The sequence below is a fragment of the Oenanthe melanoleuca genome, chromosome 5 (genome assembly GCF_029582105.1).
Source record: "Oenanthe melanoleuca isolate GR-GAL-2019-014 chromosome 5, OMel1.0, whole genome shotgun sequence".
Taxonomy (NCBI): domain Eukaryota; kingdom Metazoa; phylum Chordata; class Aves; order Passeriformes; family Muscicapidae; genus Oenanthe; species Oenanthe melanoleuca.
This window is the reverse complement of record NC_079339.1, coordinates 11,479,844-11,504,738: the sequence shown is the minus strand read 5'-3', so window position 1 is coordinate 11,504,738 and position 24,895 is coordinate 11,479,844. Positions and strand designations below refer to the sequence as shown.

Genomic DNA, 24,895 nt, shown 5'->3' with positions numbered 1-24,895 from the left:
TATTAGCACACTACCAAGTTATGGGCAAACAGTAAGTCACACAGATAGTAGAATATAACATTCTTCTTATTATGTAAACCTTTACTTTAAAGTGTTATCTAAAATAACATACATGGTTACCAGACAAAATAGCTCATATAAACTATGCTGAAAATATCATCTTTATTTACAGGAACCTAATTTAAATGAGCTTTAATTGTGTTTGAGGTCTGCAACAACCTCCTGTCCCAGAGCTGGGCCCCAGCCTGGATTATTTTGCTGGGCAGAACCCTAAGGAGGAAGAGGCCCCTCACACACATGAGGAAAGCACTGGCCATGCAGAGATGTGGCTCAGCTGCTGCTGGAAGGAGTGGGAAGCAGCTTGCAAATTATCACTCTTTGCTCAGGTGTGATGTCCTGTTACTCATCCCACCCTTCAGACTTTAAAGTGACATGCAACCTCTGTTCAGGTGAACTCTAAACCTGCTCTTGGTTGTGGTCTGCCTATGCATTGTGAAATTTAGAAAAAAAAAATTTTAAAAAAATCTTAGCCTTTCTGCTTAAGCTTCTTCATATCATTATTATCATCTTCTAGTACTGCTGGCAATCACAACTACAGGTAATAAGCAAAAAAGAAAATCAGAAATAAATGACGTTATTTTATAGGCACTTCTATAACCATGCAATTCACTCCATAGTTAATTTGCTGAATTCTAATATCTGCTTTATAGAAAAACAACTGCCTTGGTTGTACAAAAATGCTGCCTTTGAGAGCTAAGAAATCCCACACTGCTTTACCAAGCATGAATTAGATTCCAGGAGAATGATGCCTTGCAAACAGAGCACCCAGTATGCACTGAGGACCAGCTCCCACAGAGCCCTTGTATTAGCACTATTAGCACTTGTTCTTTCCTGATTTAATGAAAATGTGTGCCTCAAAAGAAACAGCCAGTCAGATAATCACATTATACCCTATCTCACAGGCTTTGGAGCAGCCAAACTCCCAGAAAAATCATTGAATAAGACAACAGGATTACAGCTTTGATGGCTACATGTTGTATTTGTCACAAAGCACGGCCAACATTCACACTGAGGTTGCAAGATTATTACATGGTTACCTGTGCTCTATAAAATAGAGATGTTACACTGAACAGATGATGAAGCAGTACTGCAGTATGAGGTATTATTAGCATGTTATTTTTATTATTATTTATCATTACCTATGACCAAGACACTAGTACTTCAGTGTAAACACTGTGAAACATATATGTGATTTAACAGATGGAATATTGACAGATTTAAACAGATTTTGGATCTGTTGTCTATGCACAAGATGTAGAAATAAGGCATATGGTCAGCAGAATAGGAGAGTTTAAATAAACCACCCGAGCGCTTTGTTTTCCTCCCACACACCTGAACTCTGCCAGTCATGCTGCTGGATTCCTCAAATCTCACGTCTTGGGGAGGTCATACCTGAGGAAGGCTGTTAGCTGGCTGAAACATCACTCTTTTAGTTTTTTCGCTTCCCTGTGTACAAAGGAGACACACAATGAATAGCTAAAAGGCTTAGTCTTTTTTACAAACCTTGACAGAGCTTTCTGCCAGGAAGATAACTGTGCACTCAAGGGACCGTGACACGAAACTGTGGAACCGATCACACATCCGTGATGGAAGCTTGACAGTTTTCCCAGACAGCCCTGCCAAAACTTCCCCTCAGTAGCTGCAAGCAGAGTTAGCAGGGAGGCCACTTAGCCAGCAGATGCTTTTGCTTCTGCAGTCTTACAGCGTGGCGCCGTTTCCTCTTGGGCTGCACGCACTCCTGCCCCTGCGACGGCCACGGGAAATCCTGGCATGGCCCTTGGCTGCTCTGCCTCTCCACGTCTTCAGGATCAGAGTCATCCTGCTGCATCGAGGGGAAGTGCCTGTCTGGGTAAACCTCCTTCAGTTTGTCCTCAAAGAACTCGTCCAGGCATCGCCCAGCCTCGGCAACCTCGGAGTCTGGCTGTAAGGGAATGGACAGCCAGTCAGTGCTCCCACACAGAGGGATCATCTGGGACCAGACCCAGATAAACACCCCACCCCAACATCTCCCCTTGGCTCTGTCTGCTAGCCTCTGCACACTTCCTACAGCCCATTAGTCCCTCTGCATTTCCAGTGTAAGAAAAAACAGATGCTGTTGTTAAGGAGCACATTTGTGCACCTCTAAGAGGTAGAGATATGCAAGGAGCTAGAAAGAAGAGCAGTCATCACTGCTTAGCAATTTCTGTGCATTTTGTTTTCCCTAGGTATTTTGTGACTGGCTTCCCACAGCAAGCACAGCAACATTCCAAAGAGCTGTCTGTGAAGATGTCCCTCTTTAATTTTAGATCCATATGTATCTCAAGTTCTTAGATACATATATAACTTCACATAAACTTTGTTCCTCTCATTAAAAAAAAAAAAAAAAAAACAACCTAACATAATTTCCAAAGAATAAAACTGATTAATACTTCTGTTTATCCCAATCCTATATCTGATTTCCAGTGGCCCTACTGAAAAGCCAGCCCCTGCTTTGTCTCCCCCCTCCATACACATTGGAAACGTACATAATTGAACTTTGCACAGTTCCAAAACATGAGGCGCACGTCAGTGACGAGTTCCTCAGGCGCAGAATAGTGGGACTTGTCCTTCTTTTGCAGCTTCTTTCGTATGGTGGACAAATCCATTGGCCTTTTGATGATCTGATAATAATGCCTAGCCTGCAATAAGAAAAAAAGGCAGGTATGTGACACCTTTAATTAAAACATTTCCTCTCCAGTGACTTCTATGCAATTTTGGACAGAACTCATTGCAGAGGAGAGCTCTAATATTTTACTGCCTACACTTGTACATCATCTTCCTGGGTGCTTTTTGATTTGATTAAAACACATTTGTTGGCAAGATAGATCCTAAAAGTAGCACACTTCAGTGAGTACTCTGCTGCTTGCACTTTGTAAAGTTTATCCCCTGATAACCATTACCCAATTTAACCATGATCAATAATATATGTAACACTGATAATTAGCTGATGTTTTCCCCAAGCAATTACAACAAGAATGTGATACTTTCAGCTGATAATGTGGGAAGTAGTCTGTCAAAAGTGACTCAAAAAAGGATGCTGTGCACTCTTATAAAAGTTCAATGGCCATCAGCTACCAGGATATTCCACTCCTTAAATCTTTCTGGGTTTAAGCCTGCTTGTTAGGTAATTTGATCAGTAAATTCATTGCAAGCTTCACTAGGCAGAATGGGTTTTAAATCATTATTTGAACTACTCCTTCACATAAAACCTTTCTTTTTCCCCCCTTCAACTTTTAGCACACTCTATTGTTACACCAGTGTGAGTCTCCATCTCCCTTAAAGCAAACAGTTAAAATTGTAAATGTGAAGCAACACTGCTCAGAAAAAAACTTATTAATATCTTTCAAGAAGACAAAGAAGAAACTTGTGAGGTTTTCTGGATTCCCTCTGATCCTTGCACGTGCAGTACTCACCAGGGGACTGACAGGTTCATGGAATGGGAGGCTCATACTGCTGCAGAACAGGGAAAGCACCAGCTTTTCACACTTCTGTGGAAGCCCAAATCGAAATACATTTTAATTCAAAACAGGGGAGTTTCATTCTTGCCCTTAGTTAATCAACCACACTAACAAAAAGAGAATTCTCATATAGACTGTTCATTTCTAATGCAAAATGGCACACTTCACTCTAGTCAGGGGAATGTTTTGTCTCAATGTTGTTATACTTTGGAAAATAAGGATAGTCAAGAAATGCAAGAAAATAAACATTTTCCTGGAAATTCTTGGGAATTAGTCACTATCATTATTTATTTCGTGTGCTCCAGATCCATTCCTTGACTCTCAACTGAAAGAATAGCAGTAACAATGTGAAATGTTTCCCACTGCTCATACCCATTCATGCAAACCAATGTAAATTGATAGCACTGTTTGAAAACTATTCCCTTTAATCACCATTAATTTGTAAAACACTTATACTAGTGTTTGGCTTATTCATTAGTGGAAAAAAATGCACTACATAAACATTATATGCCATATTTTCTCACAAACAATGCAATTTTAATCTACTCAAATAGGACTTCACTGTTTGAGACCCAAATCTCAACAATTTTTGTCCAGTTGTACCAAATCCAGTAGAAAAAGGAGCATCTCAGCATCTGCACTCAGTTGTGTGGACTCCTCCTCTCTGTCCAGTTATCACCAATATACACACAACATCTATTTTGAATTTTTGCCTTCCAAATACCATGGACTTTAGGAAAAGGTGCTTATTTAATGGAAGATTTGGTAGAGAAAACTAATAATGGGTATGTAAAGTGAGGATCTTTCCTCTAGGCTGAGTTAAGAGCCTAAATATCTTCAAGGGAGCTAATGAGACATTAGAAGAAGACTGTATGATGATTTCAGTCCAACTGAAAGTCAAAAAGTGTCTTCATCACACAAATTTCGTTGCACTGGCCCGAGTAGATGTCTGAGAAGGTGCCAAGTTTTAAAGGAAAAATATTCCGTGTCACAAGCCAGGCAAAACTGACTCAGGGAAGCTCTGCTCTTGAGTGTGACTTCCCTGTTTGAAGGTGAAAAGAATTCCACATCTGCCTGCTTCATCTTTCCATAACATTTTCAGCAATGTCCAGTAAGAAGAGAGTGATATAACCAAATAACAAAATGATATAACCAAACAATAAAATGATATAACCAAACAATAACAACGCTTTTGTTGTTTCTACTCCTGTGTAGCAGCCAAGTGAAAAGCATCACCTCTCTCATGAAAAGCCAAAGCCTAACGCTGAGATGATGTGGTCTGCTCTAAACAGAGCAGTATATACTGATCCCCACCTTCTGGTCACAGTCCCCAAGGCCATAGTGTGCACTGTAGCTGTGGCTGTAGCGTGTGTTTTCACAGTCATATTCCACCTCTGGCTTGGCTGGGTTACGGCAAAGAGAGCACACCCATTCCCCCCTGCAAGACAAGAAACCAAAACACTCCTGGGGAATTCTTTCCATGACCTTGTCAACCAGCAAATCTCAGAAATCACTCTTTGGAAAGCCCCATCCTTAGCTAGCATTGTGATTCCAGGCAAGCTGAAGCCCACTGTACTAGATATTCTCCATTGGGTTTGAATCCAGTTGGAAGTATAACCATTTCAGATTCTACTCATGGCTCTTTTCCCATCACAAAGGAAAACTACAAAATTGTGTTTGAAATCATCTACCAGCAGTGTATGCACCTGCAATGATTCAAGTGCTGCTTTGAAAAAAAGCAAAATACTAAAGAAAACCAGGCAGCAACTGGTTCATAAGACAAGCTCAGACCCTTTTGATAACTGAATTATTTATTATCAACTGATATGATAATTGACATACTTACCTAAGAAGTCAGCATTATGAGAAAGGTGTGACAATACAAAGGTCCCCAAACCAAACAGACATAATCTTGCAAGGGCATGTGTGCCCATGCTAGCAGATGCATTTTGAGAAACCTCTTGAAGAATTACATGAAGGCAGTGATGCAACTTCTACAACATCAGGGTCTGAATAACTACTGATGAAGATACATTCAAGAATTATTAATATAGAACTTTAGTTAAAGAAATTAATTTACTTCATTAGAGTTTAACTTTGCCTAGAAAGCTTATTCTAACAGGAAAGCTTGGTTTTCACATTGTTTTGAAACTAAAGGTAATAATAACTCCACTATTAGAGAAAAGAATGAAAAGCCAAGAGCTGAAAAGCCCTGAGTTTTGAACAGAAAGGAGAAACCAAAATCTCCAGATTAATACCTTTTTTAAAAATATTTTTCTCAGCTGAGACAATTATTTGAGCATGGCTCAAATGAAGTAGATTTTTGTTCCACTTGGTAATGGTTTATAACAGAATTCAGAATTGCATACCACAGTAATGCACATTACTCAGTCTCACTTTTAAGTTTGGATGTGTATCTATTTCTGGCTCATTGCATACAATATATCTGTGACAAGAGAAGGCATCTTAGGGAAAGTAGTGACTGAAATATTTCCACAAAAGCCCTGATAATCCTACATTTCCCATAAAATTTGCTAACAAACTGAATAAAAACTCACTGATTGCCCTTCCCTTGTGCTAGTCTCTGTTTTGCCAAGAGGAGCTGATATCTACACTCCAGCTGTTACTTGACAGTTAGGATTTTATTTTTCTCCAGTGAGTCATATAAAAGTTTAAGTTCAGATCTGCTACCTCCTTTGCAGTGGCCAGCTAACTGCAGAAAGGGCACAGTGGCAGGAAACAGCTCTTTTCCATTCATCTAGCTCCTAGCATAGACAAAAAAGTATCCAAAAAGGCAATTGAGAGCTGCAGCCCTTGCACAAGGCTGAAACATCAATCCCTGAGGATGTTCCTGCCCCCAGGCAGTGGGCAGGAACAGGAGGTAGTGAAATGTCATCCATACTCACACTGGAAAGCTGAGCAGGGCTGGAACATGGCAGGAGAGATGGAAGACCTTGGGGCAGTGATCACAGCACAGCAGCTCCCCTCCGTTAAGACACACAGCACAGAAATCCTCATTTTCAATTGGACTGACTTCCTGAGTTACTGGGGATTTTTTCATGCTGGAAATGCCATTGCTGAGCTTCTGATCAGCAGATGGAGATTGAGCCTGTCCTGAAGCCTGGGAGATAAGAAATCTCCTGTCCTCTGAGTTCTCCTCTTTGGACTTCTGTCCTTCAGCTGGACTGTCTTTATTTATCTTGAAGGGAAAAAAATCTGGGATCACACAACCATCATTTTCACACATCAGCATAAAGCATCATTGGTTATCTGCAGATAAACGAGTACTTCTTGTACTTGGAAACACAACCACCAAATCACTCAAATATATATTCAGGCCAGTTTTAAGCTATTTATGCTGTATTTGTAACCAGACAGGTGAGCCAAGTTGTTCCTTAGTAGATGAAAATATTACAGAGACAAATTTCTCAGAAATGGAAGATGCAGGGAGCTCCGCTGCAAGCTCAAAACTGTATTTGCTTTACCACAAACCCATCAGAGATGAAGGCAAGAAAACAGGTAAACCTCAAGGCAATCCCCCTCACCTTTATGGACATGCTGGAGGACCGTGCCCCACACTCAATCACCAGGAGGAAACTGCCCTCCTGCTCGTTGTGCTGGGGCTGGAGTTTGAACACTGGCAGCTCCCCCACCTCGGAGGCAGATATCTTCAGGCGTTCCAGCCTCACATAGGGGATCTTCTGCTCCTTGGGGACAGCTCTAGAGCCAAAAGGACACGGGGTTGAATTCATCCAAGTTCCACAAAATTCTCCTCCCCGCCCAGTTTCATGCACCTTTTGTTGTTTGTGCTCCTTTTCCTTTGAAACTGTGGCTGTGGTGGCCAAACACTGGAAATCTTGACATTTTTTCCACAAACCAATTCTTTAAGAAATGTGAATGCAATCACTCTAAATTAATCAAATGTATAAATACATTACTAACACTAAAGCTTTGCCCTGCTCTGTATATTCTTAATTACTGCAATTAAAGTAATATTTTATACTTTTCAGTATGGCTGGCTTCAACATCACATCATCAACTTTACCATATTATCACAGCAGTGGCTGAAAATCCAATTTTATGAAATTGTAAATCCTGTTCCCATTATATCTTTTAGCTTTCATTGGAGCTTAACATTTTTTAATCATTCAAGCAAGATAAGTTTGCAAGTATTTATTTATTCTGGAAAATCACACAGAAATACACAAATTCACCACTTCATTTCCATTGCTGTTTTCAAGTTTGAGGGCACTTTACAACTTTCAGAACTACTATCTGTAAGGAATCTAGAATTCTTTTCAAGTTCTCCATCATCATTAAGTATGACAAATTTTATAAATACATGCATAAAATTTCACAGCCCGTGCTTTTTGTATAAAATAAAAAAGACTCTGCTACCTGACATTCTGATTGCTTTTCATATCCATTTCAAAATGTTCCTTTTCACAGTTATTGGAATCTGGAACAGAAGATAAGAAAATGAATAAAATATTTATAATATCACAGGCAGATTAGGGTAGAAAGTACTTCAATATTCATGTACTTCTGACTGGTGTTTAATATGATATTATAAGTGAATTATGGAATAATTTTATCTATATGTATAGAAAATGTGCATGCTATTTTCTGTTCTGGTGCAGAGCCTTTGTCTCTCTTTTCTACTTTTAACCACAGCTCCTGTTCTACATATGAGGAGCATATGTGAGATATTTTGTGGAAATGGTTTCATTCAATTATATATGTACACAGCCATATCACATACATCCAATACATGGAATAATGTAAGTGATCCTTTTTGTTATACAGCCTTCACTTGAGAAAAACAGACTCAATGAGGTCTGAACCCCCAAGGCTCAAGAAATCTTTGTTGTCTCCAGCTCCATGCTAAGAAGCTTCTGGATAATTCCAGTCACTTGAAAACAGGAAGAAAATTTTGTGCCCTATCTGCCACCACAGGACAAAAGTTACACTATAATTCCTTTCTTTCCTACAGCCTCTGGAACATATAAACACATGAATTCAAAACTATCTGCTGTACAAGCATTTAGCTGTAGCTTTATGTAGCTGTATCAGCATATGGCTGTAATTTTGACTGACATTAAACACAGGTAATAACACAATTCTGGGGAGATGGGACAGGATACAGACAAATGTCCCAGTGGATGCACTCAGAAATGCAAGTCCAATTCATAATTTCACCTTCTTTCATTAGGAATTAGTTTGACATAGCCAGTACAAACAAGAAACAAACACAATATCATGGTTATCTAGAGATATCCTATCTAGAGATAGGAGAGGGCCAGATAAAGATGATTTTTAGAAGAACATCTAGCTCAGGTCAACAATACCTCAGCCATGGCTTGAAAGCAATGTGCCTCTAAGGTACTGTCTTTTTTCCAGCCACAAGAAACAATAAAACAAAGACCAACAAGGAAAGGGGCATTTCAAATCACTCCTAAGGCACCATTTACTTGTGGCTGTTGCTCAGGTGAAGGGTGGGTGGCCCTGCCATGGACAGAATTACTAAAGGGAGCCAGCACACCGAGCTGAAGGAGCAGCTCTGGTTGCACACTGTCAAAGCAGAGGATGTTCCTGTGGTGCTGGGTTCCTACACTAACCAACCTTTCCATCAGCAACTGGGCCTATCAAACAACAGTGCCTACAAAATTCATGGGAAACACCAAACTAGAGGGGTTGCAGTGGGGAGAATGTTTCCAGTTAAAAATAGACCTTAGCGCATCAGGGAAAAAAAAATCAAATCAGCAAGACTGAATTGAGATAACTGTACTATGCTCATGAAGGGTCAGGTGAATGTAATCCCAAAGGAAAATGTTCTTGGAAGGAACTAAGGGTTAAAGTGGGCTGTTCTCTACACAGGAGTCAGTCACCTAATGCTGCTGCTGCTGCAGAAGGGAGGGATGCCATCCTGCAGGGATGCAGCAGCCAGGAATGCACCACACAAGGAGTGATACCCAGATCCTGCCTGGCACCCCAGAGGTTTCAGCTGAGCACTGCATTTGGCCGTGGGCAGCACTCCTTAATTGCAGGGAACCCAAAATAGCACAGAGGAATGAGGTGGTTTTGAAAAAAAAAAAAATCAAACCCCTGACCCGTGAAGAGAGACTGAAACCATCAGATTTGTTTAGTCTAGGAAAGAGAAGAGGAGGGGAGGGTGTTTATGCAAGTCATAAGAAAGAAAAGTGGCCGTAAGAGGGAAAATGGTCATACTTTGTACAATTTTTACCACATCCTGTGTGCCTGGGATAAGAATTATTTAGCTTTACACTGAGCTGAAATGTTTAGGTTTGCTATTAGAAAAGGATAAGTCACTGGAGACATATCCCAGAAGGAAGGAGGCTTGGCAGTACAGGAATGCTGAAGCCAGCAAGTCCCAGCAGAGCTACCAGCAGAGTTAACACTGCCTTTGCAGCAGAATTCATGTTTTATGGTGCACTGGTAGCTGCTCAGGTCTCCCCTCACTGCACACCTTCAACACTGACAGGATGGGAATTGCTCACTCCTGATCCTTCCTCATGAAAAGGGAGCAGTACCAAATTCCACACTCACTGTTTTCCACCCTCCTGCACAACAAAACTCCATTCCATACCCAGCAGATCTGTGGCCTCAGTGAGAGTCTGAGCCCTGGGGCTGCCTCAGTGTGGGTGTCACACACCCACACCAGACACTGCATTGCTGGACACTTCAGCCTGGTGGGGCACAGCTTTTTAGGGCTGCTCCAGATTCTTACAGCTCTCACAAATGATTGTGGCATAATTGCCACTGTTTGGCACAGGACATAGAAGAGAAAACAAATACATTTCCTTGGCTCACTGGGCCAGGCCTCCTTTGTACTAATTAGAATTCTCTGAATAAAAATACAGCACAGAGAGAGAAATATTAATTCATCCTTTATAGAGAAATGCAGCCAAATGTTGGCATAAGTCACGGGATAACAGCTTGATCCTGCAATCCCTTGTTTGCATGAATAGTCCCATTGACTTTCAGAGTTTGCAGGAATGAGGTTTTACAGAGTAGCATGATGCTGGCAATTTGCCCATTAAAAGAGTTAAGCAAAGTCTAATTCTCCATTAGGGCTGAAGAAATTGGTCTTGGCTGAAGGGAACGTTCCACAGCAGACAGAGCCAAGCAGAGGCACGTGCTGTGCAATGTGTTAACAAAAATTTGGTATGCTGCTGATGTGAAGGACTTAGCAGAAGGCACATTACATTTGGGAGTAATGTGGGGTTTTTTTAATTGAATTTGGACTCTTCAAACCAGCTCTTCAACAGTCATATCTGCAGGTCTCATTAACAGAGAACTAATACTCCAGGTACTTCACACAGTCACACTCGTTTCTGCTTCACAGATGAGGAATGTTACAAATTCAAAGCATATAATTTCCATGTTTTTCCTCCACAAATGAGATCAAACACACTTTTCCACTGGATTAAGTACTCTGATAACACTTGAAGCTTGCTGGAAAAGTACATTTACATGTAAGTATGTTAATAAGCATACTGCTTTACCATGCTTGCAATGCACAGTGTTAAGAAAGAAAAAAACCCAAAACCTAAAGGAAATAATTAAAAGTCTGGTACCTTCCTTGCTTCTAGGTTGTCTCATTCTGGCATTCACAGGCAGGAAAGAAGTGTTGCTGAGCAGTTCAGAAGGAGAAGTGCAGTGCTGAGACTTTTTGATTGAAAGATTAATAGGTTCTTCCATCACTTTTTGCATAGAAAGAGTTAATTCATTAACTACCTCCTGCCCAGCAGTAGCAAAGCTGTTTTCTAGAAGACAATCCACAGCACTGAGGTCTTCATTTTCTAGCTGCAAGGACCAGGGGACAAAGAAATGCAGAATTCTATTATAATTTCCTTACTTTTCATGTTAAGAAAATCATTCATAATCAGTCTTCAAGCACCAGATAAGGAAGACTTCACTCACTAAAATATTAATTTATTTTGACTGATTGACCAACAAAAACGTGCTGCAAATGGAAGTGGAGTTTGAGCAAGCCCTACCTTGCATTTGGTGCCTCCCTGGAGTGCATCACCTGGTGTGAGGCCAGCAGGAGCCCCAGGGTCACTGGGAGCCCTGGCCAGGGCCAGGCTGTGGCTGGGCAGGGGCTCTGCTGCAGTGTCACACTCACAGAGGGCGTCTTGGGACGGGCCAAGTGTGCCACAGGCTGCACCTTTCACCTGTGGGTCAGGTAACCTCACTGGAGATAATTCCATTTCTGTGCTGTTTGGAAAGCCCACAAGGCTTAAGGATGCTGAACGCTGGGAAAAGCAAAAAGAAAAAAAAAAATCCAGTATATTAATAAGCTTTTCAGCTGCAAAATGCTACTGTTCTTTCTATAATAGATGAGATGCTGGGTTTCAGCTTGGCATAATCAAACAGTTGTGTCACAAGGGCTGTAAGAATCTATTGTAACCCTATACTATTCCCAAAAGCTTTAGATTCTCCACCATTAAAACTGAAAACTGGAAAAGGACATAACTGGGTTACTGTTCTGGTGCTTACAAAAAATTGTCTTCCTTAGATCAATTCAAGGGATTTGTGATTTTGATCCCCCTACAATGATTGGGCAATCTATGTAGAACACTACCAAATTAGTCCTTGGCATAAACCCTATTATTTTCCATTAAATTTTCCCAGAAGAAATAAGATTCAAATCAGATATTTTGTCATTTTATTAAAAGATCATCAGATTATTCAGAAAGAAGATTCAGAAAATATGAGATTCAACTCTGACACAAGTACATGAAGTTATTGCTCCTGTTAATGATGCTGAAAACTTTATGATAGTGAGTAGGTCCCATTAAAACTTAAAGCATTTCCCCTTTAAATATCATGGACTAAATGCAGAAATATTCCTAAAGAGGAAACATGTCCAGTTTCCAAAGAAAGGGAATATTTACCAAATTATCAACATGCATTTTCCATTGTCTCACAACAGTTTTAGTTTTACACCAAACCCACAGAGACACTGCCACACAAACCAAAGCAAACCCACTCATCTAGGTGACTTCCCCAAGCCTGGAACGTGGCACTGTGCTGAAAACAAGACTCCTCCAGCAACCAGGTAAAGCAAACAGAAGCAATTTTAGGAAGTGCACAGATCTGTGTCACTCAAACACATAACTTTCTCTTGATTTCACCATAGTTCATTGGTATTTTGCCCTTTACATTTGACTGACTCTATCCTTTTCATTTGACTGCTATACAGTAGGTAGCACTCATTTTAACTTATTTCTTTGCTAGAGGACTCAGAAGTGAATCTGAGATAGGACCTGTTTCCCAAATTAATTAGTATTTTCCTTCATTTATATCTGTTTGGGATTTTGATACTGGGGCCCACCTTAACCCCAGAGTGGTACAGACTGCAGCCTGGACTGAGCTGTCAGATGTGTGCAAATCCTGCCTTGGATTCCTCTGCTTGCAATGCACAGCAACTCTGCCCTCAGACACAGCCTTCCACCTCACAACAGATGCAACTTAATTTCCTCCCTGCCAATTTGCAAGAGATGCTAGGAGGGGAGCTCTGCCTGAAGAGTGACCCCTTAATTCGATGAGACAAAGTAATCCTGCATTTGAGAGAGAAAGAGGTCAGCTCTGCAGAGCCAGGGGGGTTTGTGCCATTCTACCACACAGAGCTGCAGTGAGCCTGCTTTAAACAGGGTTTAAAGGCTCCCACTGGGCTGGGAATTGGCTATTCTGCCTCTCTTGAGTCAAATGGGCACCCCTGGATCTAATCTGAGCTGTAACAGCTTCTGGGGAGCAGCTGGAGCCAGTCACCCACATTCTTCCCACCTTGAGCTGAAATCTAGAGCACAGCCAACAAGGGAATGCACCAGAGGAGGCCCAAACTTGCCATACAGTCATTTCTAAGAATGCTGAGGTTTCAAACCAAATTATCTCCATAGGTCAGCAAGGAATCCACTTCTCATGGCCACACACCCTGAAGTCCACAGAGATCAGAAGTGCTCATTTGCAACCACAATTTGCTGGTGACAGGTTCCTGCAACTGCAGTGACAAACAGCACCTACCAAGTACATGTTTTCCTTTTCATTCCATCACTCATTTCATCACAAGCCTTTTCCAGATGACAAAATTAACATGTGAGTTGCTCCCATATCACCCCCAAAATCTAAAACAAGCAAGCAGAATTCATGCCTGAGCTGAAGATGAACCGTAATCAGCCCTTGCCTTTTCCCCTTATTTCAAAGTCCCCAGTGAGCATTAATTAAGCCCCTGTGAGGTAGTTAAATATTTATTTAGTCAGGTTCTCCAAAGTATGGAGCATCCCCAAATTCTTGAGTCAATAGGAACTACCCTAAGGCTGTACCACATTGAGAATGGGAATGCTGAGGCATACACATAGCAGGCACACCACCCAAATTTACTCCCAGATTAACTGGAGACCTTCTGGCCATTCAGTTCCCCTATCACTGCCCACATCTTCCTTGACTCATTTACAAGCATGTGCCATCACCTCATATAGAGACCTGACCCTCTGAGTGCAGCCCAGGTGAAGTGTTCCCCCTCCTAAGGCAATGCAGGATCACTCCTTGCTCCAGTGGGACAAGTTTACTTACTGACAGCAGTCATTGGGATGGCTCCTACTGAAGGAAAACAAAATATGGAGACACACATGTAAGATTTGGTTATAGCTATAATTTTCAGAAAGGTGAAATTCAGTTGCATGGTGTGGCTATGTCCTTTTTACTCTTCTAGCTAGCATCAGTTTCTTTAGAGATTTTTTTAGATTATATAAGCCAATGTAAAACCCCATTCTTGTTAAAAAGAATAATGAGGCCATCAAACTGCCATCTGTCTTTCCCTTGGGGCAAAAGTTAATTTTGTGGTTATTTTAATGATGAAGCAACATTATGATCTTTCAGTGCAAAATATTAAAAACTCACAGTTAAGAACAGACACATTCCATCCTGATCCATGGAGCTGCTGTCAAGTGTGAAGTGAACAATGCACTGGGAACAAGGCTCATTAATAGACTATTAATTCACTCCCTAAAATAATCATTTCTTTTGCCATTAGCAAAAATTTCTCTTTTCCCTTGACAGTTCAGCTAGTTTTTGCAAATGGGATGCCTTTAAAGGATTTATCTGTTTTATAAAAGCTCTATTGCTTTTACATTGCAACATTTGAACAACAACAAGCATTAATTATGCTCTTGGGCAGAGGGTGGCTTCAGCTGTTGGTTAATTTTGAACTTTTTGACATTTTAATGTACAGTCTGGCACATTGAACTACATCTGTGTCACTATAAATGGAATTCTCATGGTCTCATAATTAATTTTGGTCTGATGATCCTTAGAATAGAATGGCAGCAGCATCACCACCCCAAAATGCCTCCTACCACAATTTTCTTAGCCATGGTAGTGAAAATTAAGAAAAAAAGAACATGCAAAGTGCCTTCAGAGAACAAAAAATAGACATATGGCTCAGCTCAAATATTTCTTTGATCACTGTTGCATTCAAAAAAGGTCCAGTGCAAACATGCAGCACCAATACAGAAGAATTCCGAGAAGCAAATTCTTACCTTGAGACAGTGGGACTAGGATTTGTTAGGATTGTTTTGGCAAAGCCTCAGGGCTGTTGACACTAAGTGCCCCTGACAGAGGAAGCTAAAAACTGGGGAGCACCAACTCTCTTTGCAGTGGGAGACACACCACGCTGCAAATGGTTGCAGAGTAATGAACGGCTGCTGTTAAGTGGAGCAATCCCCCTGGCAGCTCATTATGCTGGAAGGTTAAACTAATGTACCACTCCAATCCAGTTGCTTCACACAGCAGCACTGATAACACAGCCTGCACATGCTTCCCATTCCCAGCTTCAGAGCAGAATCCAAAGGATTTCCTTTCTGCTTGCACCAGAAAAAAAAAAAGGATCCAAATCTTCCTTAACAATTTTGTCTGAATAAACTGGAGAGGGCTTAAAGCAGGAGGAGGAAGAGATTGCATGTAGCAAGAAGAATCATGTTTTATTTATCTTCCTTTTTTCAGGTCAAAGGAAAAAGGTTTTGTAAAATTAACATTCTGGGAAATGTACCTAACTGCATTAAGCATGAAGGCATTTGTGCTGTGAGCAGTTCAATTCTATAAAGTAAAAAAAAACAGGGTCTGTTACTTCAGAAATTCATAAGATCCCAAATTCCAGGCTATTATTCCCTTCAAGAATTCCTCTAAAATTAATAGTCATTAAGGGGAAAAAAATAGCAACAACAAATCCACTTTGGTCCCAAGCTCAGATCTGAAGTTCTAGGGTTGGATATTAAATTATTATTACTTTCAGTCACTAAGCAATCACAACATGCTCTGTGCAATACTATCATCAAATAAAATCTGTCCTCTGTCCTCCAGCCTGCTTCCCACAAAGTCCATGTGTTTTTAAAGAAAAGAAGTTCCACCATGAACTCTCACTGCATTAGCCTTTCATGAAGTGCTACCACAGCATAAATTGGAATAAAAGAGAAGCCTCTCAGAATGCTCTGAAGAGTGCACCTTGGATAGCATGGAATATTTCCTAGGATTACCCCATTTCAGGTATTCTATGGAGCTTGAGACAAACAGAGCTCTTCAACTAAGAAGCTGGAACTTGTTTTGTATCAAAAAGAATACAACAAATATAATGCACTACACATTATTTCCACATCTTTACACTTTCACTACTAATCTTGGCCACTCTGCCTCAAAAATTATTTATCAAAATCACAAAGTATGGGGGAAATGGTCAAACACATGAAGGACCAATGTACAGAATGGCTTTCATGAAAGAAAAACCCAATTCTAGAGAGACAAGCAGTCACTTTTAAGCTTCAAAAAGAAACTTCCAATAATAAATTCAATATATACTTATAAAATACAGATATTATGAATGGGGTGAATACAGAGTGATTATTCCTAACACAAAAACTAGAAGGTATCTGACTGAACTATCAGGCAAGAGACTTAAGGAAAGCAAACACAGGAACTTCTCATGCAATGCAAAACTCTGTAGAATGCTGAGGAGTGTTCTACACTAGCATTAAAATGGACTCAAAATAGTGAATTAGACAAATACACAGACAAGGGGTCTATAAAGAGCTGTAAACCACAGTTGTCTGGGTACAATTGTCTGGCCAGAAAGTCCTTGAAGTGCTGGCTTTCAGAATCTGGGAGAGTTTACATCAGTTTACATTTGTCTCTTTCTGATGCCCTTCCATAAGGATCTGCTGTTGACTACATTTGTATAGGATCAGCTGCAGCTGTCCAGTGATGACTTATTAAAATACAGTGCACAACATATTCAGAGACTCACTTGAAGCAGAGGATGAACTAACAGCTTGCTCCAAAATACAGAAGGGGGTGCATTTTATGGAGATGTTCAGCTGGCCCTGCATCAACACCAATGTCTGCTGCAGTGGGGCCTGAGGCTCAAATTACAAATTTGTGCTCTAGATGTGCAGTAATCATGACATCTCCTCAAATGCTAGATGCATTATAGACCTCTTGCTCATCACAGCCAGAAATGACAATTAGGTACATGCAAACAAACCAGAGACTGTATTCCTGTTATTACTCCTGAAAACACAATTAGGCCCAAAATATCTTATTATTCTTGCCTTTATTCCAGAATAGGTGACCTCTCTAGTCCTGTGCACAAATTAATAACTTGATACCATACTGTGTAAAAGCAGCAAGATCATATCATTGCAGAAGGTTGGTAACCCTTTCCACAAAACTGGTAAACTAATTGAGTGCTCATTTCTTCACTCTGCAACTTAGCAATTCCATAGCTTGAGTAAAATCTGTTTGCTAGAGTTTGACACAATTCCCTTCTCTATATTGCTTTACAAATAAATATAATTCTGTATGCAGACTATTCATCCAGTTATTAGTCTATAATATCAAATTCTTACCAAAAACATGTTTCAAAATTAATGCACAGAGGTTTAATTACATGAGCACTCAAGCCTTGTCCCACTCCAAATAAAGGAAACCACTGAGCTAATGAAAGCTTTTATTTCTGTATTTTTTGGACAGATCTTGGCAACCATTTCACTAAACAGTTAACTCAGGTGCACACTACTTTCTCTTTAATGAAAGAATCTCAGCAGACAGGGAATTATGTACTCCACCAGGAATTCTGTGCCCAGCTGAAGGCTGGCAGAGTTCAGCAGAAATGCAGCACAAGGCCAAGAAGTCCAACAGTAATTATTCTCCACAAGACAGAACAGGTCTTCTTCAGGCAGCAGGTTTTATCTATTTTCTCTACCATATTTTTCAAGTATTTCAGACTTGTCCATATTCACTTTCTCCACATCTTCCAAGAGGATCTTGAGAGAGATGAAATGTTCTGAATATAGGCACATGGACAAACATCTATGCAGAAATTTTTGTCTGGAGATGATTTGATCAGGTGAACCAGATGAGAAGGAACAGACATTCCCTTGTTCTTAAACAGGAACCAATCATTTAAACTCAGATTTAATCCAATTGTCAGTAAAAGCACTCAGATGTCTTTAATGAGCATTCATGAAGAATATATTTCAAGGGTCTACTTGCTGTGCTTTTTCCCTTCATCATTTCTGATTTGCCATTGCCAGAGCTGTATCTCCATCCCACCCAGATATCTTCATCCCAAACAGCCCCATTAGAAGAGATGAATACAAGCAAAGATGGGGTTCTGTAGCTGTTAAATATCCTCACTTCTTGGCTCCTCAAAAAAAACCAGATACTCCCATTCTTTCTGCACAAGAGCATACACTTCCCAGCACCATTGGAAAAAAAAAATAAATCCTTTTTTCTTTTCCCTAGAGGCATCCTCCTTTTGCCACCTTCTCAACTTCCTTTATCTCTCCTGCTTTTCCCATCAGACTACTCTAGTCTCTCTCTCTTGCACATCTGCTTCCATTTTCTTTCTGATGTTTCTTGCTTAAGCTGTTGGGAATAACCTTCCATTACAGGTCCATAAAACAGATTTCCTTGTGGCTTTCAAATCTGATTTGCATGTTGCTTCCAGGACTGTAACTCTGCAACTCCCAAAGGGATCTCCAGCAATTCTCTGGATGGGTATTGCATCATAAATACATTGCATCAACAAAGTCACACACAAAAGAAGGAAAAATAACTTGCTTTTTGAAGACAGAAAGGAAAGACAAGTACTTCCATAACATTACACAGAAAAATTTCAAGAAAAAAAAACTTATGAAAGTCTCCTACATGGTATACACTCTCCTGCAAAGTGAGTCACACAGTGAAGTAACAGATTTGAAAAAACAGACTATGATATGTTTCTTGGAGTGTTTTAAACAAACTGCACAGAGAAATAAAAGGCAGCTTCTCTACTTCAAAAGCACAGACTATCCAGAGCCAACAAGGGTCTACTGACAACTTCCTGGTTGTGTTCATGCTGCTTCTTCAATGGTCAGAGCATCATAGTAGGTGGGAAGACCAAAGCCTGGCTCTATTGTATATTAAAATATTCTAGATATACAGAAATTGTGATTTTTCTGCTTATAACAATGAGAAGTATAACAGAATTTAAGGCACCCCACCTTCAGCAGTAATTAATGGTGTTGTTTCTGGGGCAGCTGCTTTGAAGAGTTCCTCTCAGGCCTGATTTCATCAGCAGCTCTGACTCCTGCTTTATTTATTTTTTTCCAAATTAACTGCTTCTGGTACGGTAGTTAGCAAGTCCTAGTAATTAAATCCCTAGGCACAGGAGCCAGACAGAATTTAAGCAGTGAAGAAATAGAGCTTCTATTTATTTGCCAGTTCATGTCTAACAATCATGCCAGCCAGAGCTAAACACTATCAGCCTCCACACACAAGGTTAGGCTGTGACTGTCTTCCAAAATTTACAAGCCATTTGGCTGACTTTTACTGCATTTTATTTTTTTCCCACCTGGCTGCAAACTCCAGTGTCACATATTCAGTATTATCAAATAATTTTTTCCCTTTAAATTTTTTTTAAGAAATTCTTTATACCTTTCTTGGATGGAAAGTAGATTGCTGCAGGATGCTCTCAGGGGAGTGGCTCCTGACACTGGCATCTTCATCTAGTGATTGTGGCAGGGAGGGACTGTCACTTTTGTCCAGAGGAATGACAGGCTTCTGGACTTCAGCTTCTGTGGAGCCCTCACACACCTACAAACCACAAATGAGACTTTGTCTTTTCAACATCTCAGGAGGAAAAACGGTAACAAATTCGCATCAACTCACAGCATTATGACAAGCCCAAAAAGACTAAACAGAGATGTTCAAGGCAACCCTAAGCAGAGAGATAAATGGAGAAAGATTTCTCTCAAATAGTAATGAATTTTTAAAAAAAAAATAATAAAAAATAAAAACCACAAAAAAACACCTCAATCAAGATGCTGTAATGTACAGCCACACCAAAAGCCTGCAGTCTGCCCTAGCAGATAATCTACTTTGAGAATTATTCAAGGTGGCAGCTCCACTGAATTTACCCAATGGGAAGTCCAAGCCACTTTTCCATTGTTTTAAATGAATTTCCAAGCTACTTTACTCTTCAGCTGATCTGCCTTATAGTTTGGATGCTGACCACCAAGCACTGTCCCCCTTTCAAAAGAAGGATTCTTCCTAACAGAGGAAAAGGGAAGAGATTAGCCCTGCTGACAAACCTGTAGCACAACAGCGTGTGGATAATGATGATAATCTTAAATGACAAGTGAAGCAGCAAGAGAATGGGAAATAACTCTCAGACCAAAAAATTGTCTTCACTCTCTTCCATAATAATTCAGAATCTAATGCTTTTTAAGGACTCAGTGCTTAATGTTTCCAGAAAAAAAGAGATTAAATGCAGAGTGAAATTACTGCAGTCCTCCAGTCACCTATTTACAAAGGAGGAATGATGGTGCTTTTATTCTCCCACGTTGCTGCTCACTTTGTCTATTGAGAGATTCAGATCTTTGGGATCCAGGGTGGTCATGCAACACTTTACAGAAAATTTTGGCCCAATCTGCACGGGGCATGAAACCTCCCTGCTGCATACACGGACAAGATGCCAACAGAAAGTTCAGAGAAATACACAAAACCTGAAAGGTGTGTCCAATTTCTGGACTGACACTGACTAAATGCAGTAGGAGGTTACTCAGAGAACATACCTGTGCCTCCTCTGGGACAGGCTGCTGTGCTGGGGCTGGCTGCCTCACTATGTAGTTGATCTGACCAACTATAGTCTGCTGAACGTGCTGGGGCGCCTTGGCTTGGTTCAGCTGCAGGCTGGGCTGTCCCTGGGCCTGCAGGAGAAGCTCCAGATCCTTCTTCATCTCCTCCAGCTCCAGCTGGTGGTGCATGAGGTCCAGGCTCTGCTGGATCACCTGTTTGTGGGCGCTCTCGTCGCGCCCGGGCTGGGGCGATGCCGGCGGCGCACGGCCGGATTTCACCTTCTGCGGGGGGCCCAGCTGCACCCCCACAGCTGCTGCCTGCAGGGCAGCCTGGGGGAGGATGCTGTGAGCCTGCTGAGCCTCGTGGGGCCCAGCAGCACAGCCCTGCTGCAGCTGCTGGGGCGGGAATGGCTTTCCCAGCCTCTCCGGCTCCGAGCGCGGCTGCGGCTCCGGCACCTTGGCGGGCTGGGGGACAGCCCGGGGGTCCCTGTCCTGCTGCTGCAGGCTGTACTGCGGGGGGAAGTGCTGCTGGTGAAGGGCAGGAGGCTGGTGGAAGCTGTGGTGGTGGATGTCTCGGTAGGCAGGCTGGGCTGTGGCCGGGTGAGGGATGCTGAGGCAGTGGGAGCAGCGCGGCGGCGCGGAGCAGGGCAGCGCCGGAGGGAACTGGTGCGGCTGGCTGCTCTCCAGATGTGGGGCTGGGCAGGGCTGCCCCTGGAACAGAGAGGGCTGCAGCCCTTGGGTGCTCCCGCAGAGCAGCACATCTGGGTGAGAAACGTGTCCTTCCATTGTGAAACCCCCTGGGAAAAAAAACCAGCAAGTTTACTCCCCGCCACGGTCTTGAAAAGTCACACAGTAAAAATTGTACACAAGGATCCAAACAGTCTGCCAACATATGTTCAAGACAATTTTTCCAATAGTTATCCAGTTCTTTCAATTCACACCAAACTCCCACTGATGTCAGCCGAACTCACAGTTGGATTACCCAGCAAACACTTTGAAAAATTGACCTTATTTTATCTTAACTGATGGATATGGCTTGCACTTTCATTTTTTTTACTGAAGTATGAGCTTATCTTCTCCTCTGTAAGCACAGGGACAAAAGACAGCTTCCAGGGGGCAAGTGACAAAAATAAAAGAGATTAATGTTATGTAGGTGAGACTGATAAAAGCTGGAAATAGAAATGACTTATGAAATAATCTTGTGCATGCTTTTCATCAAGAGATTACTCCCTACAACACTTTTGATAGTGTTTTACCCCTCTCAGGTTTTAATACCTTAAAATGGGAAGAGAACTGGCCTTTTGTATCAGTGATCAGCCCACTGAGCTGAATTTGCAGTAAAAACCCATTGCAGTTGGAAAATCTGGGAAACAAAGTCCCAGTGTGGACATCTGTTATACAGGTTGCACTGTAATTATTGCACAGTCAGTCTCAAAGCCATCTTTGTGCCTATCAACTACAAGTGTCTCAACCTGCTCAGCTCATTTGGCCACTAAGAGAGTGAAAGCAGCAGACATCTCAATGGTCTTTTGGTGAATGGATATAGATGCAGAGAAAAGCAGGAAGGTTCAGCCACACTCACTTTTCTTCAGAACATAGCAAGAGTTTCAACACTGGATGTCAAAATATGTATTGTCTACATCTGTCTAGCCTAGCTCTGGGCATTTGCCTATTATAATTTTCTTACCCAAATTGGAGAGTTGCTTAGTCCAGTAGGAGGGATCCCAAGTGAACCTGATCTTCAGAGGAGGGCCCGTGTCTGTGTTGCAGTTTGTCTCCAGCAAGCGCTGGATCTGAAACACAATCTGGGGACATTAAAGGACAGTGAATTTACTCACCATTCTAAGGGCATGAATTCTATTGGAGCAACACCAAATCCTTAAAAAATGACTGCACAGCAAGCATTGCTCTTACCAGCTCCTTACTGAAGAGGAATGGGATGGTTTTTTTGCTGCACACAGCCCAGCTGATGAAGTTCTGGACGTGTTCCACCTGCCTGCCTAAAACCACAACACCTTGCAGCTGCTGCTCCAGCCTCTGCTTCCTCTCACTGGTGATCTTCTGCAGACAACATGAACCAGGAGAAAAGGGCTGTCATTCTTCAGACACACACAGCAGATGCAATCAATGCATTATGCAATATTGTTCTTCACAGTCTCTTTAAACCACTGACCACAGAAAGGAAGCAAATCCAACCCAGAAGAAAAGTCTGAATTCAGGAAGAGCAATGACTTCTCCAGGAGCAATCTGCATCCTCCTGGCCTTGGTTTAACAAAATAACATAACCCAAGAAAGTTGTAAAAGTTGGATAAAATTCACACCTGGACCACTTTCTTGTCTGGAAATTCTGATCAGCAATTTTTCTACTCAGCACTTTTCAAAATGAAATCTTATATACCTCAACTGGACATCCAAAAACTGAAGAGCCAAAACTCAAAAGTTCTGTTACAGAAATTAGACCAAAGAATCACTTCTGAAACAGGGTATTAATTGTGCTGCTAGTGGGCTCCTACAAATTAAACACTAAAATCAGAAACTGGTTTGTTTTCTCAAAAGGTGCACACATATTCTCTGTAAATGCATTAGAAACTGGGGTTAACTCATGATAAGGAAATATTTTGCCACTTTGCCCCAAATCTTTGTCAGATGTTCATTCCACATAAAAGTTTGCAGAAAGAACCCAAATATTTGAAAATATAAGGAATGGGACAATAGCTCCCACAGTCTATATTCTTTCTACTGGCACTGGGATTAAATTTAATTTGCTTTGATTTCCCAAGGTATCAAATAAACCAGCCTTACTTACTTCCAGTTGTTCAAGGAGGATATTTGTTCGTTTATCAATTTCATTCATCAGAATCATCTTGGCCATTTTAATTTGGTTTTCCACCTTTTTGTACAGATGTTTGACTTCAAGCAGCCTATGGGTAAGAGGTACATATTCCCTGGATGAGCCAGCTGTGGTCATTTATTTCCATATAAAATATAATATAAAAATAAAATATAAAAAATAAAATTTAAAATAAAATAAAAAAATAAAAAATTAAATAAAAATTTAAAAATTAAATTCAAATATAATGCAAATTGCTCAGCAGCTATTTGCTACAAGAACTGATCTGTCTACTGACAGAACTGCAGTGAAAGTTGTGTCATTTCCCATCAGTTCTCTCCCACTTCTCTGAACCCTGACCACCCCTCTCTGGATAGATTCTCTCAAACATCATGACAAGAACAGTCTTTAGGTCTTTTTCAACAAATACATCCATAATACATCCAAAACTTCCAGTTTATACTACATTATAAACAGCATAAATAGATTTGTACTCTTGAAATGGTTTTATTAATGCAGAAGAGGGATCCAACAGCTACTAAATGCATAATCAGAAGCTGAAATGCAGTTCAAATAATTAAATATTTTCATTTTTATATTCACCTTGACTGAAATTGCACCTTGTTTTGAGGTTTCTTGAAGAAAGAAGGTATCTTAAATGTTATTCTTATTTGTAATATTGTCAAATTCTAGTTGAGAAACAGATTATACAAAGAAATCTTAACTTTGAAGTCAGCTGTCACATGTCTTACAAAGAGTATGGAATAATGTATTACAGTGCCATGACTTGTCAGTACCACTTAAACATGAATTTATATTTTTAATCTTCCCATTCTTTTCTACACTACAAAAAAAAAATAGTAGTTGCCTTTAATTCTGTTAACTGACATTTAGTGAAAATGTTATTTTTATCACCTTCTTTCTTGAAAAAAAAAAAACCAACATAGCAATTACCTGTCTTCGATCTGTTTGGCTGAAACCTGAATCCCATTTTTTTTCTCCTCCACCTTAGTTATGACATTCTCCAGGATAATTCTCTGGTTTTGCAGAGCTTCCTCAAGGTGCCTGAACCTGTGGGAGAAGGGGAGATGCTCAGCCCCTGTTTTCCATGTCCATGGGAGAACAGGAGAGAGCAGGGAGGGTTTCTGTGAGAGCAGTGGGAGAGACAGCAGAGCTGAGTTTGCTGTGCCTTTAAATTCAGCTCCAGATGGAGAACATGGGTGGAAAGGATAAACTGCTGCTGAGGATGAGGTACCTGTGCTCCTTGTGCTCTGCCAGCAGGCAGCTGTGGCAGGTCAGGGTGTCACAGGTCTCACAAAACACCTTCAGTGCCTCCTGGGGGTGCACCACACAGAACAAGGACAACTCCCTTGCTTCGTCTCCAGCTGCTGGGG

The 24,895-nt window shown here is 41.0% G+C and overlaps 1 protein-coding gene across 1 annotated transcript in view; it reads right to left on the bottom strand.

Moving 5' to 3' along the window:
• Positions 1–569: 569 nt before the first annotated feature.
• TRIM66 (tripartite motif containing 66) overlaps positions 570–24,895 on the bottom strand; it is a 40,759-nt gene continuing 16,433 nt past the window's right edge. The window contains exons 4-19 of the mRNA XM_056492796.1: positions 24,757–24,889; positions 24,456–24,572; positions 23,478–23,592; positions 22,586–22,732; positions 22,359–22,476; positions 20,669–21,468; positions 19,530–19,688; positions 11,558–11,815; positions 11,135–11,363; positions 7,935–7,995; positions 7,082–7,256; positions 6,443–6,735; positions 4,851–4,974; positions 3,492–3,566; positions 2,565–2,717; positions 570–1,981 (exon numbers count right to left, since the gene is read on the bottom strand). Of these exons, the coding sequence (XP_056348771.1) occupies positions 1,712–1,981; positions 2,565–2,717; positions 3,492–3,566; positions 4,851–4,974; positions 6,443–6,735; positions 7,082–7,256; positions 7,935–7,995; positions 11,135–11,363; positions 11,558–11,815; positions 19,530–19,688; positions 20,669–21,468; positions 22,359–22,476; positions 22,586–22,732; positions 23,478–23,592; positions 24,456–24,572; positions 24,757–24,889 (3,227 nt within the window). The 3' untranslated portion in view covers positions 570–1,711. The remainder of the gene's footprint in view (positions 1,982–2,564; positions 2,718–3,491; positions 3,567–4,850; positions 4,975–6,442; positions 6,736–7,081; positions 7,257–7,934; positions 7,996–11,134; positions 11,364–11,557; positions 11,816–19,529; positions 19,689–20,668; positions 21,469–22,358; positions 22,477–22,585; positions 22,733–23,477; positions 23,593–24,455; positions 24,573–24,756; positions 24,890–24,895) is intronic.